The sequence below is a fragment of the Ambystoma mexicanum genome, chromosome 5p, assembly GCF_040938575.1.
Source record: "Ambystoma mexicanum isolate Mex_15411 chromosome 5p, UKY_AmexF1_1, whole genome shotgun sequence".
Taxonomy (NCBI): domain Eukaryota; kingdom Metazoa; phylum Chordata; class Amphibia; order Caudata; family Ambystomatidae; genus Ambystoma; species Ambystoma mexicanum.
The window spans coordinates 283959769-283974555 of record NC_090930.1 but is presented as its reverse complement, the minus strand read 5'-3'; the positions used below and the strand labels follow the sequence as shown (position 1 = coordinate 283974555).

Sequence of the window (14787 nt, the reverse complement as noted above, 5' to 3'; positions counted from 1 at the left end):
GCCCCACTTGTGGGGGTCCAAGAGAAGGCCAAGCTCTGCAACGCTAGTATCGATGGGTTCGCTGCTGATGCCGCTCCCAAGTCGGACAGAGCTCGATCACCATTAGTCTCCACAGTGAGCCTGCCGACAAAAGGAGCCTCTTCTAAGAGAAATTCCCTAACCTAGTCCAAACTCTGTCTATCAGCAGACAAACCGACGAGGGAGAAGTCTGGGGAGGATCCGTCAAAACTAGGAACTCTCAGCCACCCAAGTCAACCGATTAAATGACTGCCCCGTCGACAAGGGCCTTGACGACCACATCATCGACAAAGGCGGCGACGTCCATCGTATCAAAGGAGAGCAGGTCCGTGAAGGTGGTGTCTACTACGGGCACCTCACATGTGTCCTTACCTGGAAGTGTGATACAGCTGGGCAGGCAGAAGGCACCCCGGGTTGGGAATAGACCATGTGACTGCATCGGCTCAGAAGCCCCTGGAGAAAGGAAGGAGGACAAGGCACCCCTGGTGAAATCTCCATGGGATGTGGACCCACGTGCTGCCCAAGGAAAACAAAGATTTATTCAAGTTCCGACGACAGCAACAATGATTTGCCTGACTACTATACAGACAATGAAGGAGGGGATCCTGAGGACGGTGAGCCTACGTCGCCTGCACGCAAAAGGAGGCGCATCAGTCCAGACCCTACACCACTGGCTACTTTCACCCCTCAATTGAAGGACGTGTCGCTGGATATTGTAACGACTTACTGTGGTCATGGAGATCCAGAGGATGCCCCTGCACTGGGACCTGCGCCACCACAGGATCATCGGGAACCTCTGAGGTTGAGTCCTCCTCTAAAGGAGGTGCTGGTCCTCAACGTCATCAGACCCGCAATCGCAACCACCATGGCGCAACATGGCTCCGCACACGGACACAGGCACGGACACGGCTACAGGCACCGACAAGGACAATTACTTTGTGCCAGCTAACGGGGAAACGTCACACACGGACAAGCCGCATTGAGCCTCCCCACCGGACGAAGTTGGATCCTTTAATTCCATGATGTCCAGGGTCTCTGGACTGTTTCAGTTAGTACCAAGGAAACTAAGAAAATAGGGTTCTGTACCAGCGAGTGAGTCCAAAAGAAAGACCATCATGTCCGTCCCTTTCCCGGGTGATATCTGGGAGGAGGGCCTAGCACTAATGAAAAACCTGAGTATGGCTCCACCCAAGCCTGACACACTGGAGAAAAAGTGCTTCAGACCTCAGACTTTGTCTGTCTCAGTGGTCTCGGCCGCAGCCAGGAAGGGCTTGACAAACCCATCGTACCTCCAGACCGGGAGGGTAAGAAGCTGGATACAATGGGAAAGAGTATCATCTACATGGCAGCCTCTACCATCAAGGCGGCGAATGCCCTAGCCATGTTGTCCCAATGTGACCGGGAACTATGGTACAAGCTGGGACCTATGCTGGATTTCCTGCCCGAGGACAAGAAGGTTGAGGCTCTAGAACTGTTTCAAGAGGGAGAAGTGGCCTCTGACCATGTCATCACAGTGGCAGCGGTCATCTCGGAAATTGGGATTCCGCCAGATGGGGACCGGCGTGTCCATTCGTCGACAAGGATGGTTGAAGGTGACAAACTTCTGCCAGGACGTTCAGGCTAAGGTGCTAGATATGCCGTTTGACAGTGAAAATGTGTTCAGCAAGCTGTCGACGAGTCTTTACAAGCCATATAGACTGATGCAGGGTCGGTGTGCTCCCTTGGGAACCCTGCATCAACATCGGCTGTCATCCTTTCGTTCATCCAGAGGAAAGCCTGGCAGATCTTCCAAGGGATACACTACCCCGTACAAACAGCCTCCACGCTCCTCCACTCAGGAAGCATACAGGGATTGCTCTCAAGGCAGCGGAATACTGCGTCAGCGCCACCCACAGGGCAGGGCCCCGACCCTCCCCCCCCAACCCCAAACAGGGCTGAACCGGCTGTGACCTCGGGCCCCCACTTATGCACCCAAGTGAGGGGCCAGCTGGCGAAGTTCATCAGCATATGGAAGAAAATCACCACCGACAGATGTGTGCTAGATGCTCTCGGACAAGGGCACACCTTGGAGTTTCAATGCAGGTGTCCTCGTATTCCACCGGTGCTGCAGCAAGAGCAACACAGACCACAGCTTCTGCGAGAGGTGCGAGCCATTTTACAGAAGAGGGCAATAGAACCTATCCCCCACCACCTCTGTGCCCCGGAGTATATTCCAGATACTTTCTGGTTCGAAAGAAAACGGGGTGTTGGAGGCCAATCCTGGATCTGCGTCGCCTCAAGTACTTAGTCTCAAAAGTTCTGAATGGTCACATTACAACACATGCTCGGCCAGCTAGGTGAAGGGGATTTTCTCACATTGTTAGATCTGGAGGATGCCTACTTCCACATCCCCATCCACAAGAAACGCAGCAAATTCCTAAGATTCGTGTTTCAGGGCCAGCACTACCAGTTCAAGGCTCTGCCCTTCGGCCTGAAATCGGCTCTGAGGATCTTTACAAAGTGCTTGGCCTCAGCACATTTTCATCTACAGGGCATCCACATATACCCATTCCAGGATGATTGGCTTGTGCGATCCTGCTCACACGCTCTGGCGAGCAAGTACTCGTCGAGGACCGTACGTCTGCTGACAGTTTGGGTTCTCCATAAACTATCCAAAGTCCTGCTTGACGCCATCTCAGAATGTGCTGTTTATGGGTACCGTACCGAGCTCAACACAGTATTGTTTGGTGTCCCCCTCAGCGGAGAGGGTGGTGGCGAACAAGGGAAAGTACAGCGCTTGTCACGGCACAGATAGCAACAGTGCGGCCCATCATGTCGCTGCTGGGCATGATGTCCTCCTCCGTCAGCCTTGTCCATCTCTGCAGACTTCAGATGAGACCTCTCCATGAGTTCCTGGATGCGAGGTGGATGCAAGTAACGGGGACCTTTGCGGACAAGATCTCCCTCAACGAGGAGTTCCATTGGGCGATACAGTGGTGGGGTGTATGGCCACACCTCGTCCAGCTGACTCTGTTTCAAGTTCTGACTTTCAAGGAGGCCGTCACCACGGACGCCTCTCTAGAAGGCTGGGGAGCCCACACCGGACAGTTGCACGCCAGAGGCCTCATGACTCGTCGGCAGCCCCCCATGCACCTGGGCCCGGGAGGCAGGGTGGCTGCGGATCGACACGTGAGGCTGCACGGCTCGCCTTGTAGCATAACATAGACACCATTTTGTAACACACTAAGACTCCATTTTGTGTATACTGAACACAGGCCTCAGTAGAACAGCCATGGCAGATCCGCTGAAGGCCCGTCCCCACGAGCAACTAGACGTGAACAAGTAACAGAACAAACACTATCATTTACCTTCCGCAGTACATCATTGCCCTAGACTTGACCAGACTTGTAGTTGGGGGTCTGAGAAAGAAGAAAAGTCGTCCCTATCAAGTATACCCCGACCCTGTGCCCATCCCCTGCACTTGTGATATATGGTGCTCATAACCCCTAGCCCAGTTCCCCCAGATGAGGTGTTGAACATGAACGTTAAACTCTCGAGTCTCCCAGTCTAATTCATGCTGCTAAAATGAGAGTTAAAACGTGTTATAACGTATAATGTCAGTTACTCGTATTAAAGCGAGGTGACCCCCGCCCACCGCAGGACACCTTTGTGTTCTGGTGTCTAACGCATGGCCACTCGAGAATCCGCCATGTACCGACCAATGTTTGCTGCTATTGTAAAAAGGGTAACGAAAAAGCAATATATAAAATGCTTGTGTATGATGTGATGGAAAATGTTGTAATGCATGTGAGCCACCTAAGGCACTGAGCCAGTGTTTACTGTAATCAAAATGTTAGATTAACATGTTTCCTTGCTCCTGAGTATATAACCCAATCTGGTACTACCTCACGCTCTTGTATGTTCACCTTCCTCATGTTTGCAAGCATCAGACTGACTAATGTAATGTATGTGCCAATGAAAAACTTCCATTTTATGAACCTAGTAATGGGAGCACATGGGAACGGTAGAAATGTGCACTTTACCTAATGTCCCCCAGCCCTAGCAGTCCGTCCTCTGTAATAGTATTTGTGCAGCCCAGTGAATAGACTCGCACATAGGTACAAGGCCATCTCCCCCCCCCCCCTCCTCCCACCAAGGCCCGCCGGGGCTTGCTGGTGTTCGCACAACACAGCGTCACCTCCCCGCATTCCTGCTGGACCTGCATCAAGTATTTACCTCCCCCATGTCAGAGGCCAGCATACAACCGCTGTGTACTGCCATGGCCAGGCCAAGTGAATTACGAGCCACCCGGTCCCAAATCCCACCGCCTTTGAGGTGCCAGCTATGTGCCCCCACTGACCTAACGGTATTTTAGTTCACCCCAAATTCAGCGGACCACGAAGACAGTTATCCGTCCTCGCACCCCAGAGCCATCATTCATTAAATCTGACAGGATAAAATGATGAAGGTAGTTTGACCCATGCCCCCTGATAAGACACCTGGACCCATAAGACTGGACCCTTTGTTTATGACAACTTTACGATGATGTATGAAGGAAGCCTTGTATTGCATACTGTTTTCCTAGGCCCCCACCCAGGTATTAGATTGATGTGTTAAAGGTTTTACATAACAACTTGATATAGATGAGTGTGATGAATGTGTATGAATGGCCACAAGGGCAAGTTTCTAGGACCAGAGTGGTGAATCTCAGTTGACAGCCAGTGCCCTGGAGCTCCACCCCGACGAGCCCAGCTGACCCAAGCACTTTGTGATGCCACCACGTGGATCCCCGCCAATCATGGAGCACTGAGCATATAGTTTTCATAGTAGCTAGACTTCGCCATCCAATCCCCAAGACTATGTGGCCCCAATAGCTTAGCTCATGCATGACGTGTATTTGTAATATAAATGACTGTCTTTGCTATTGTCAGAGCGCTCTCAGAGTTTGCCGAGTTCTTTGCATGCCCTATATCGATTTAGATAAAAAACCTTTTATCTCAACCGCACTTGGTCGTGGTCTCATTCCCTCCTGGGGTGTGTCCTTTACTGCCTCTCATTGAAGGGCGTTAACTGCCTTATTGGGGGACACTTACTTTCAAAGGGATTCTTCACTTGTACTTGGTCACAAATGTGGATATTTTACAAAAAATGTTTGTTCATGACCAGGAATGTTAACCTACTATGCACTCTGGGGAATAAGATAGAGGAAGTGATTTCTATACTCGATGGGATTACCTCTTACTGTGGAACACTTTCTGTAGAGACAGATTGTGCGCCTCTTAGAGGAACAAGCTTGCATATAAACAACTAGTTGTATAAGGATAAATGTTGCCCTAGATCACTGTATTGGGAGGCCTATTTAGGTGATTTATCGACATAGGTCTGAGTATTTAATTGTCAGATGTAACATGACTGAAACACCGACCCCCCTGTTTTTTGGGGGGGGGTCCTTCTTCTCTTGAGGATCCGGTTCTTAATAATATCCGTATTTGTTTTATGGACCTTTTTCTCCATTAACTCCTTTGCATGATGGAATCCGACCAAAAGAATGGGAAAAAAAACGAAAGGGAGAAAACGCTGAACATGCCGTTGGAAAACAAAATCCGAAACAATTTCGATTTAATGGAAGCGGGGCTTGTAGGGGTGCCCCCCGCTTCCATAAAAAGGAAAGCGGGGGACAAGTGAAGTAAAAACAAAAAAGGACCCTGCGGCGTGGGTTCCCTTCCATGTGTGTGAAGGGAACCGGCGGCGCAGGGGGATTGTGGAGGTGGCGGTACACTTTTCTGTGTGCCGCTAGAAGGTAAGTAAGGGGAGCGGGTGGTCCAAAATGTCAGTGGGCGACAAAACCGAAAGTTATTTTCCAAGAAGTAATTTTGTTTTTTTTCCTCACTCAGTCATTTCAGAATTTAATATTTCTCAGTAACCCTCCGGGACTGTACTTGCTGGGTTTATCTAGCTTTTCACGTGACATTGTACAGTAAGGGGGATCATATTGGATCCCATACAGCATGTTTTAAGTTAAGTCCTGCAAAAAACTTTTTTATGAACAAATGGTAAGTAAATCTCAATACTGGATTGTTTTGGAGATTGAGACAGTGTATAACAAAGTACACACACATTTTTTTTCATTCGTGCTCTTTATGAATTAGATTGATTTGTTTACATTAAGGACTTCACTCCCGCAATTACGGGATGAAGGCATCACGCATTTATTGCACTCTGCTTTACATAGCGGCCATTTGGATTTTTTGACCTCCCGGTGGCTTGTTTGTGGAGGAAGGGTCTGCATGTTCAGGATTAGGAATCCAACCGGGATTTGGTAAACATTTTTAATTTATGTAGGCTCTACCATCTCTCACACACCATGGAGTTTAGTTCGATTGATGGGCTTTAACCTGGGGCTTTTTGTTACATGGCACATTTTTGTTGACCGGTTACAGGGAATAATGTATGCAACCATTTAAACCATGGACTGTACTTCACACATACCTCTATAATAGGGTGAGTCCACAACATGTTTATGCATAAACAACTGACTACATTCTAACTGTCTTCAGCTCATACAGTGACCTTTTATTTCATAGGTCACGGATTTCCTTATCTTCCTGATTTTATCAGCTTGGTGAATAGCATTCCATTTTCAGTATCTCGCAGATAGACTGAGTGAGTTATGTAATTTGACTTCGTTCAGTACTGGCCAAGTCACTTACTGATCAAAATATTTTGGTTATTTAGTTAAGAGCTCATCTCGCACATTTTATTGATGGGAGGAGAACATTTTTTGAATATCTTTTGGAAACTAGCACGTGACAGTGAATACTTTCACTTTGTCACATTGTACAATAGAAGGCCCTGAGAGTGCCTATGGGCAATATCAGAGGTGAGACCTTTCTTTCTCTTTTCTCTAACAGTTTTATGATGTGTAGTTTAGTCTGGAAATCACAACAGAAAGCTATTGGGTTATTTTGTTTTTATTTTTTTTTTTTATCCAGAATCGAATATGCCCGTTTTTTTTTAAAATTCAATAGCGCCCACAATTCTAAAGCGTAGAAGAATAGTACTACAGTAACTATGGATTTTTATAAGGTAAATTCTTTTAGCTATACAATGAGAGTCTAAGGTTGATGATTCTTTGACACTATGTATGATACTAGGTTGAATATTTAAAGGAGCAATAAGGACCAAGCCTACATAAGATTATTTCTTTTTTTGTTTGTAGAAAAGTCAACTAATCAATACCCCGGATGAAGAGTGGAAAGCTCGAAACACGTTGGGTCATATTAATAAATGTATTCTTTTGAATTTACACAAGCATTGAACATATGATCTTTTGAATTTCACCTATATATAGTTGATCTACAAGATTAATTATAATTACTGGAGATATTGAGTTATTAAAACTGTATAAAGATTGTTTGCATGAAAACGACATCTAAAGTTATTGGCTGATTAGTTGGCCAGTGAAAGTGTGCAGGGCATGGGAGTTCCCTGTCTCTGGGAACTTTTCTTTTTTTACATTTTTTTTATTATTGTCATCCCTGTGTCGGGTCCGTTTCCTTCTCCCCCACACCTTAAAAGATTGAAGCATATACTATTACCCACAGTCTAAGTAATACCAACTTGAGTTCATTACATTTGTGTGTATTGTGTAATACTTTGCATATTCTGTGGAGGGCTAGAAGTACAGAGGACAACAATCCTGTAGAAAGCCAGATTGAACATTACTCTCCAGAACCCATCTCGCGGGCTCAGTGAAGACTGAATTCCTGACATCTTTTGTCCTAATTAACTGAAAACAAACATATTGCTGATCCCCGGCTGTGGCAATTGTAATCTGTGAAAGATTTGTGGGTGGATTTCCAATACAAGGACATACCTCCCAAAAGGAACAGCTTTATTTTCTTTTAACTAATATATTTCCAATTGATAACTTCGATATTATGGATGGGTTATTTCGTTTTACATATGCAACATTGGCCTAGTATGTATTATTGAGTTTCTAAACAGTACAATAAAGGTGGTTGTTGGAAAAATATAAAAAAGAACAAATTATGCAACCGGTAACTCATCTTAGATTTAAGGGTGCTATTTTTGCTCCTTGGAATTGTAGCTTGTTTTTCTATTTGATAATGTAGGAAGTTACTGAAAAATGCATCAACAGACCTCCTCTAGTAAATACACAGATTATAGGCCGTCCTGCTTGCTGCAACAACAACCACATCAGAAACTTGAAATGCCTAGAGGTTGTCGCGCCAATCTGCACATTGTCTTCTCGCCAGCTAGTGATGTGACCATACATGAAACATGTTGCCCCTAACTGACAAGCAGTGTTGTCAGTGCCCCTACCAACTGAGACCTGACTGGGGCGTGCCTGCCATTGGTCATCCTTGTGTGCATTGGTATAGCCCAACCACCTCATGACCAGAAATCTGTCCCAGCGTGTGCAATGACCACAATGTTATCCTGCGACTTGTAGCAAGTGGTGCGTTATAAATACTAGCTATTAAAGACAGAAACAAGTAAATTATTGATCCAAATTCTAATTAACGTTTGGTCTGTTTCAGCAATCTGGGCTGAAATGTAATTGTGTCGCGAAATAAAACAAATCTTATGATGGCATAAGTAGACTATTTACATCAAATTTTGTTCTTGCTTTCTGCCAATAATTTAACTAGACCACATCTAACTTACCAGTTGCAACATATGCAAAGGGGGTTGGAACCTTTCATTTATTTTAAATACATTTCTACAAATGGGTACAAATTGAAAAATGTCTAGGACTACTAGCTCTAGGACATTTTCAGTTCCTTTGCATCTGTCAAGTCTTTCAATAATTTTTCTTAAAGTGGAAATCTGATGGGAGGACCTTATAGAAGTGTCTGTCTGCTGATTAGCACCAAAATCTCCACTTCGTATCCAGCATGACATACAGGGTTATTATGCAAAATAGGGGATCTGGTCATATTAATACATCGCAATGCCATAATTCTCATAGATGGATACTTACGTCCCTGAATTACTACTGTCTCTGGCATTTGTGTTGGACATTCATTTTGTTCTAGTCTTTCTTATGGCATAGAAATGATGAGCTTTTTTGTGACCATGTGATGGAACAGGGCAATTACTAATGTTTTTTCATTCATGTCTATTGGTCTGCTTTTACTGTGTTTGTTGTTGAATCCATACAAATAATGCAATGTTTCTTTATGGTGAGGACATGTCTGTGGTTAGCTAGGGTACAAGTATGTACTATTATCTCACACACATGCAATAATAGAAAATTGATAAAGCATTTCGTGCTGCTGAAGGAAGTTCGAGGGGGCATATGGGTCAATTTCTTTGTACCTCTGGATATTTGTATTTCTCACTGATCATAGGTGAAAAGGTGTAATGTAGTCCATGCCATGATGGAATATTTTGCCTTTGTGCTTTTTACTACTTTGTCCGTCATAGCAGGCAGACTGGTGTTGGGGCTATTTGAGGGAAAAAGATAGATCCTGTAAGATGCCCAATTAATTAAAATGTTTATTTTATCACAAGATATACATACTTGCCAACATGCCATCATAATCCGGGCAATAGTTACTTACTATGTCCCTTTTTTATGTTCTGTCTCCTATAGTCCTGGATTTCACATAATAGTCCAGGTTTTTATTGCCTCTGCAAATCAAAGAAAAAACAGAACTGAACAACCACTTAATGTCTCTCTTAGACAACTCTGCAATAATCGCCGCCATTTTATTGTTCACATTGCTGCTTACCGTAGATCATTTGAAAGTGAATCCAGTTTGTGAAACCTTTAGCATTAATGTAAAATATTTACTATGTTTTGCAGACCGCTTATTTCTTAGATAGCCAATAGAATGTAAGTAATGTGCGCTATTTATCCAATAGTACAGTGTGTTGCTCGGTTTTCCATTTTGCCTTCTCATTGACATGGACGTTTTTTCATTTTGCATGTGCTGAAAGGCGCCAAGTTCTTGAAACTGCAGCTATAAATCAAGGAACTCGGCTACCAAGTGTTGAAGACTTAAGGTGGAGGGTCGATGTTGCTATTTCGACAAGGTAAAGCAGTTTTTAACCTCACAATATTAATGCAGCTAACTTAGCAAGAATTTGGTGTAACGTTGGTCCTCTGTGTGTAGGATCTTCCAAGCTCGGGTAAATAGCGATCCAGAGTATCATATTTATTATCTATCCTATAATTTAGCTACACAAGAACAAAACCCACGGTACAATTGTAGTATAGCTGTTGCTACACAAGTACAAATTCCAACTGACATTTGGAGGATGCAGACTAAGCAGCCAGAGTATGAAAGCCTTTAGGGTAGATCTAAAAAGGTTGTCTGCAGTAAAAGCAGTCTCTTCAGAAGATGTGAGCAGATGCATACTTTGTCCGCTGCTGTGTATCTCTAGTAAGTGGTCCTGTCCGGATACTGCGATTATGGTGGTGCTAGGGATAATGAGTGGCAGGCATACTGAAGATGGGAGCTGTCAGTTGTTCCCATCACCTTTATGCTGCTGCTATGGTAAATGTACTCTGCAAATTACAATATGTTCCTTGCGAACTTCCAGACACGTTTTTCCAGTCTGGATCTTCCGGGTGCCTCGTCCAGAGGTGAGTGAGATTGGAAGTGTAAGAAATCCTATTCTTGGCTGGTGTAGGGAGCAGGGAGAGGTTTCTCAGTATGCACTCCCTCTGTACAGCGCCAGGTAAGCAAATGCTTTGCTACATGTGTTCATCACGTTCTTCGTGTAAATTGATCCTTGCAACTTTTAGTCTTATTAAAGATAAAAGAACAAGTGTGCGTTGGGCTATTTAGAAGGAGGACTTTCAGGATTACGCGTTAGCCATCCATGGACCAACATTCAGTATTGAGAGGAAACTAGTGCTCCTAATGCGCAGTTTAGGTTGAGGGGTGCAGAATCTTAAAACGTCTCCCTGAACCAGGGAATGTCCCTGGCAGAGGTGAAGGACCATCCAGTGGAGAGACACTAAATCCTTATGAAATTATTTTACGCAAGATGGATATTTACTTCGAGAAGAAATCCAGTATTATCCTAGAGAGGTGGTATTTTGGAATTTGTGAGCAACGTGTTGGAGAATATATCGACTTCATTACAGGTTGTGAGAGATGGCCAATACATGCAAATTTGGCATTACACATAGTGAACGCCTCCAGGATCAGTTAATGCTGAAGGTGAGGTAAAATAAAATGAGAAAAGAAATTTTGACGAAGGGTTACCCCAGCCTGGAAGAAATACTGGGTTTGGCTAAAAAGATGCAACACATGATGGCTTGTGTGGAAAAGTTGAATAAGAAAGGGACTCCTGCCCCGGTAAAGGTTTGTGCAATGACTGATCGCAGGGACCTAAGAAAAATTACAACAAAGAAGCCTGCTGGAACACAAACAACTGATCCGGATAGAAAGGGAAATGCCAATGAAAGGAAAAGAACTACCACCAACAGTTGCTTCAGATGTGGGAGTACCTTTCACTTTGCAAATTCTGACAGATGTTTAGGGATCAAAGCAGAGTGCCACAAGTATGGAAAAAGGGTCAATTTGCCCACTGCGGTGAACGCTTTATTTCCACGTCTTATGGTGCGAGAGATTGGGGGATTTTTGGAAGAAGATGAACAAGAATATATATATTGCTTACATGTGTGGAAGGAGTAAGCTGGTCTGTCAGCCAAATGGTTTCCCAGCCTAGAAAGGGGAAGAAGTACCACACCGTTGTTACAGTGAACGGAATTGATATTTCCATGCTAGTAGACAGCAGGTCTGACTATACCATTATAGAGAATAGAGCCTGGAAGGGCACATTTTGAGGCATGCAGCTAGAGGACAGTGAGAGGGCTGTAAGGAAGTATGTCATTGAGTTGATGGACTTATTCTCCAAATGGGTAGCGATGAAGACTGTTGCAGAAGCTGACTCCAGGGAATTAGTTGCATTTTTGGATGAGGTGTTTCAGAGGGAGGAATTTCCCAGGAAACATCTCTGACAATGAAGTACAGTTAACCTTGAAGGTTATGGAGGCATTTCTGAACAGTGTAGGTATAACTCCCCATCACACCTCCTTGTATCATCCATAGACATATGTGTGGAGTGATTTTAAATGCATGTTTATGCAGGGCATCAGGATGGCAGCAGATACAGGCTGGAACCGAGAGGAATTGGTGAACAGAAGAGTATGCGCATACCGCTTTGCACCACATACCACAACGGGTCTCCATTTGAGGTGTTAAAGAAAAGGAAGCCTCACACTACGACCAATCCGACACGGCTAGTGAGGTCTGTTTTTGTGGAATGGAGTGAATAGGATTTGAGAGAGTGTCTCGAATGAGCATGAAGGGACTGTTATGATGTGCAGAAGCATGTGAGTAAGGAAGAGTGGACTGTGTGAGACGATGTTCATTAGAAAGCCTGACATTGTACCAAAATCGGATCGTAGGTTCAGGGGACCGGAGACTATCAGGAAAGTATTTTAGGATGTAGTGGGTGATGGAACATGGTAGGGTCTGGAGCAATGGAAGATTAGCTAGGAGGGAAAGGGAGTTGGCGTGGTTGAGGGAGGTGTGTTATGTTCTATAGTTATACAATATTTACAATTGCTTGCTAATGCTTCCACAGGGTGCTGTGGAAAAGAACCTTGTGCAGGGAGGAATTCCACTGTAGCCTCCAGAGTGGAATGTTGGGAATGAAGGAGGGTAGGGAGCCAGAAGGGTTGGCGATTAAGAAATGTAAGGCAGGAGTTGCAGAGGATGGGGTCTCCTTTGTACCCACTCACATGATTACCTGTAACATGGAAAAGAAACTGTAGACCTTGTTCTCGTCCGATTGTCCAAGTTTTATTAGTAAGGCTCCCGATTTTGATTTTTTTTCTGTCGTTTCCGTCTGTATTCATCCATATTTATTTTGTGTCCATTTGTCTGTATTTATCCTTTTTTAATACTTGTTATTTAAAAAGATAACTTGTATATTTTTGCATTTATTTGAATCAAAAAATGCTTTATTAAAACACGAACCAAAACACATACGACACAAATGGAACTGGGCTATTCCACATCATTGTAAGCTCAATTTGTACCATAACAACAAATGCATTCTCCTGTTATTGCTGCTGATCTAAGATATAGGTTTGAACGATTTGAAGAACTTTAATACGGTCTTACATACAACTTTTACACCCTTCATGATGCTGCTCTGCCATGCAAAGCATGATTGATAGCATAGAGTAACGAGCAATAAATAAATAATATAGACAGAAAGCAGACTGATTTCTGTCTGTATTTGTGTAAAAATCAGTAAAAACGCAAATCCGGGAGCCTCGATTTAAAAGTAACAGTAATCCAATCTCGACATGGCCGTTACAGGATGGCCTACAGTTTGTGGCACAAATCTAGAAATTGAATGATTTTGCATAGCCTGCTGAGATGATTCAGGGAGCCCTTTACTGTAGAGTTTATTTATGGTCCAAACATGAGCTTTGCATTAAAACACTCTCATGTGGTTAACGGTGGCCGCAGGGCAAAGGGTCATGCCTATGGACGAGGGAAAATTGAAAGAACGGCAGATCATTGATTCTTTTTTTTTTTGTTGAGGGGTAGGGTTCTCCTTTTAGGGCTGCTTAACAACATAGTTGTGGATGTGCAACAAGCTGAAATCCACACACTGTTAGATAGATTAGAGACATTTCTTTTTACAGACCTAGCATTGCTTAGCCCATCTACTTCAAGGGCCAGTTATCCTGGGATGCGACAGAAGAGCCATAATGAGCCTGTCCCTGTAGTAAGAGAGATAACAAAATCTTAATTGAGTATATAGAAGCTCCAAAAATACTTGGAGCTGGCTATTCCTCTATAAGATGTGGCAGTGTCTCCATAAGGCACATCTGTTTGTATCTTGGCCAAGCCCAAAGCTTTAATCCCTGCAGTAGTGATCTCCCAATGAAGGAAACAATTCATGTCAGCTCAGGTGGGTAATAATGTAAGGCACACGCAAATATTGCTAGCAACTGGGCCCATCAAACTCTAGAATTGCCAAACAATTGTCGAGAAATGGTTGGGATAAATGGAGTATTTGGCAGTGGAACAGTCTAGGACCTACTGTGCTAATGGTAAAGGTATGGCCCATTGGAAGAAGTCTGCTTTGAGCATATGCATTCTCAAGCAGAACAATAACTTTCTTCAGGAGCTGGAGCTCAGAAGGTCTGAAGAAGTATCATTTAGATGCACATGGTGGATGCTCCCTGTCATGCTGTTTCAGTTTAGTAAAGTTGTTTGGAGTGGGGACTTGCACAAGGGGTGTCTGGGGGAAGATGGGAAGTCCTCAAATAAGCAGGTACCCTCAATCGTCTTTTTTTTTCTTTTCTTTTTTAAGAGCGGAAAAGGACCTTGTGGCAGGCATCTGATGAACACTTAACATCCACAGTTGGGGCTCCACTATTTGCTCTCCCTCAGTCCTGTCTCTATGAGTGGAAGGAAGTGGGATGCTTCTGAACACATACAAGTCTCTTAAATGGAAGGGGACACAGATGTTAAAGTGTCTCCTGGGCAGACAGCCGCCAATGGAAACTGTGTCCAATAGGGTCACCTATTGTAAGACTTGCCTTGCGGGTCCTGCATTCCTTAACTTACTCCAACATGGCAGAGCAGAAGATCAAAGTTCATAGTGGGTGCTACCAGGCCAGGGGAAGGATTGCTGTCCTAGTGAGAATATTTCTCTCTGGTTGTGTTACCGCTTTGAGTCCCATGTGTAGATTGCTAAGATTCAAATTCCCACGAGTTC

At 44.3% G+C, this 14787-nt stretch overlaps 1 protein-coding gene across 2 annotated transcripts in view; it reads left to right on the top strand.

Annotated features, from left to right (window-relative positions):
- Positions 1-14787, top strand: part of COMMD5 (COMM domain containing 5) — a 375299-nt gene that overhangs the window by 300119 nt on the left and 60393 nt on the right. For both annotated transcript variants that reach the window (XM_069612722.1, XM_069612721.1), the window contains one exon: positions 9967-10062. In XM_069612722.1, coding sequence (XP_069468823.1) covers positions 9967-10062 — 96 coding nt within the window. The remainder of the gene's footprint in view (positions 1-9966; positions 10063-14787) is intronic.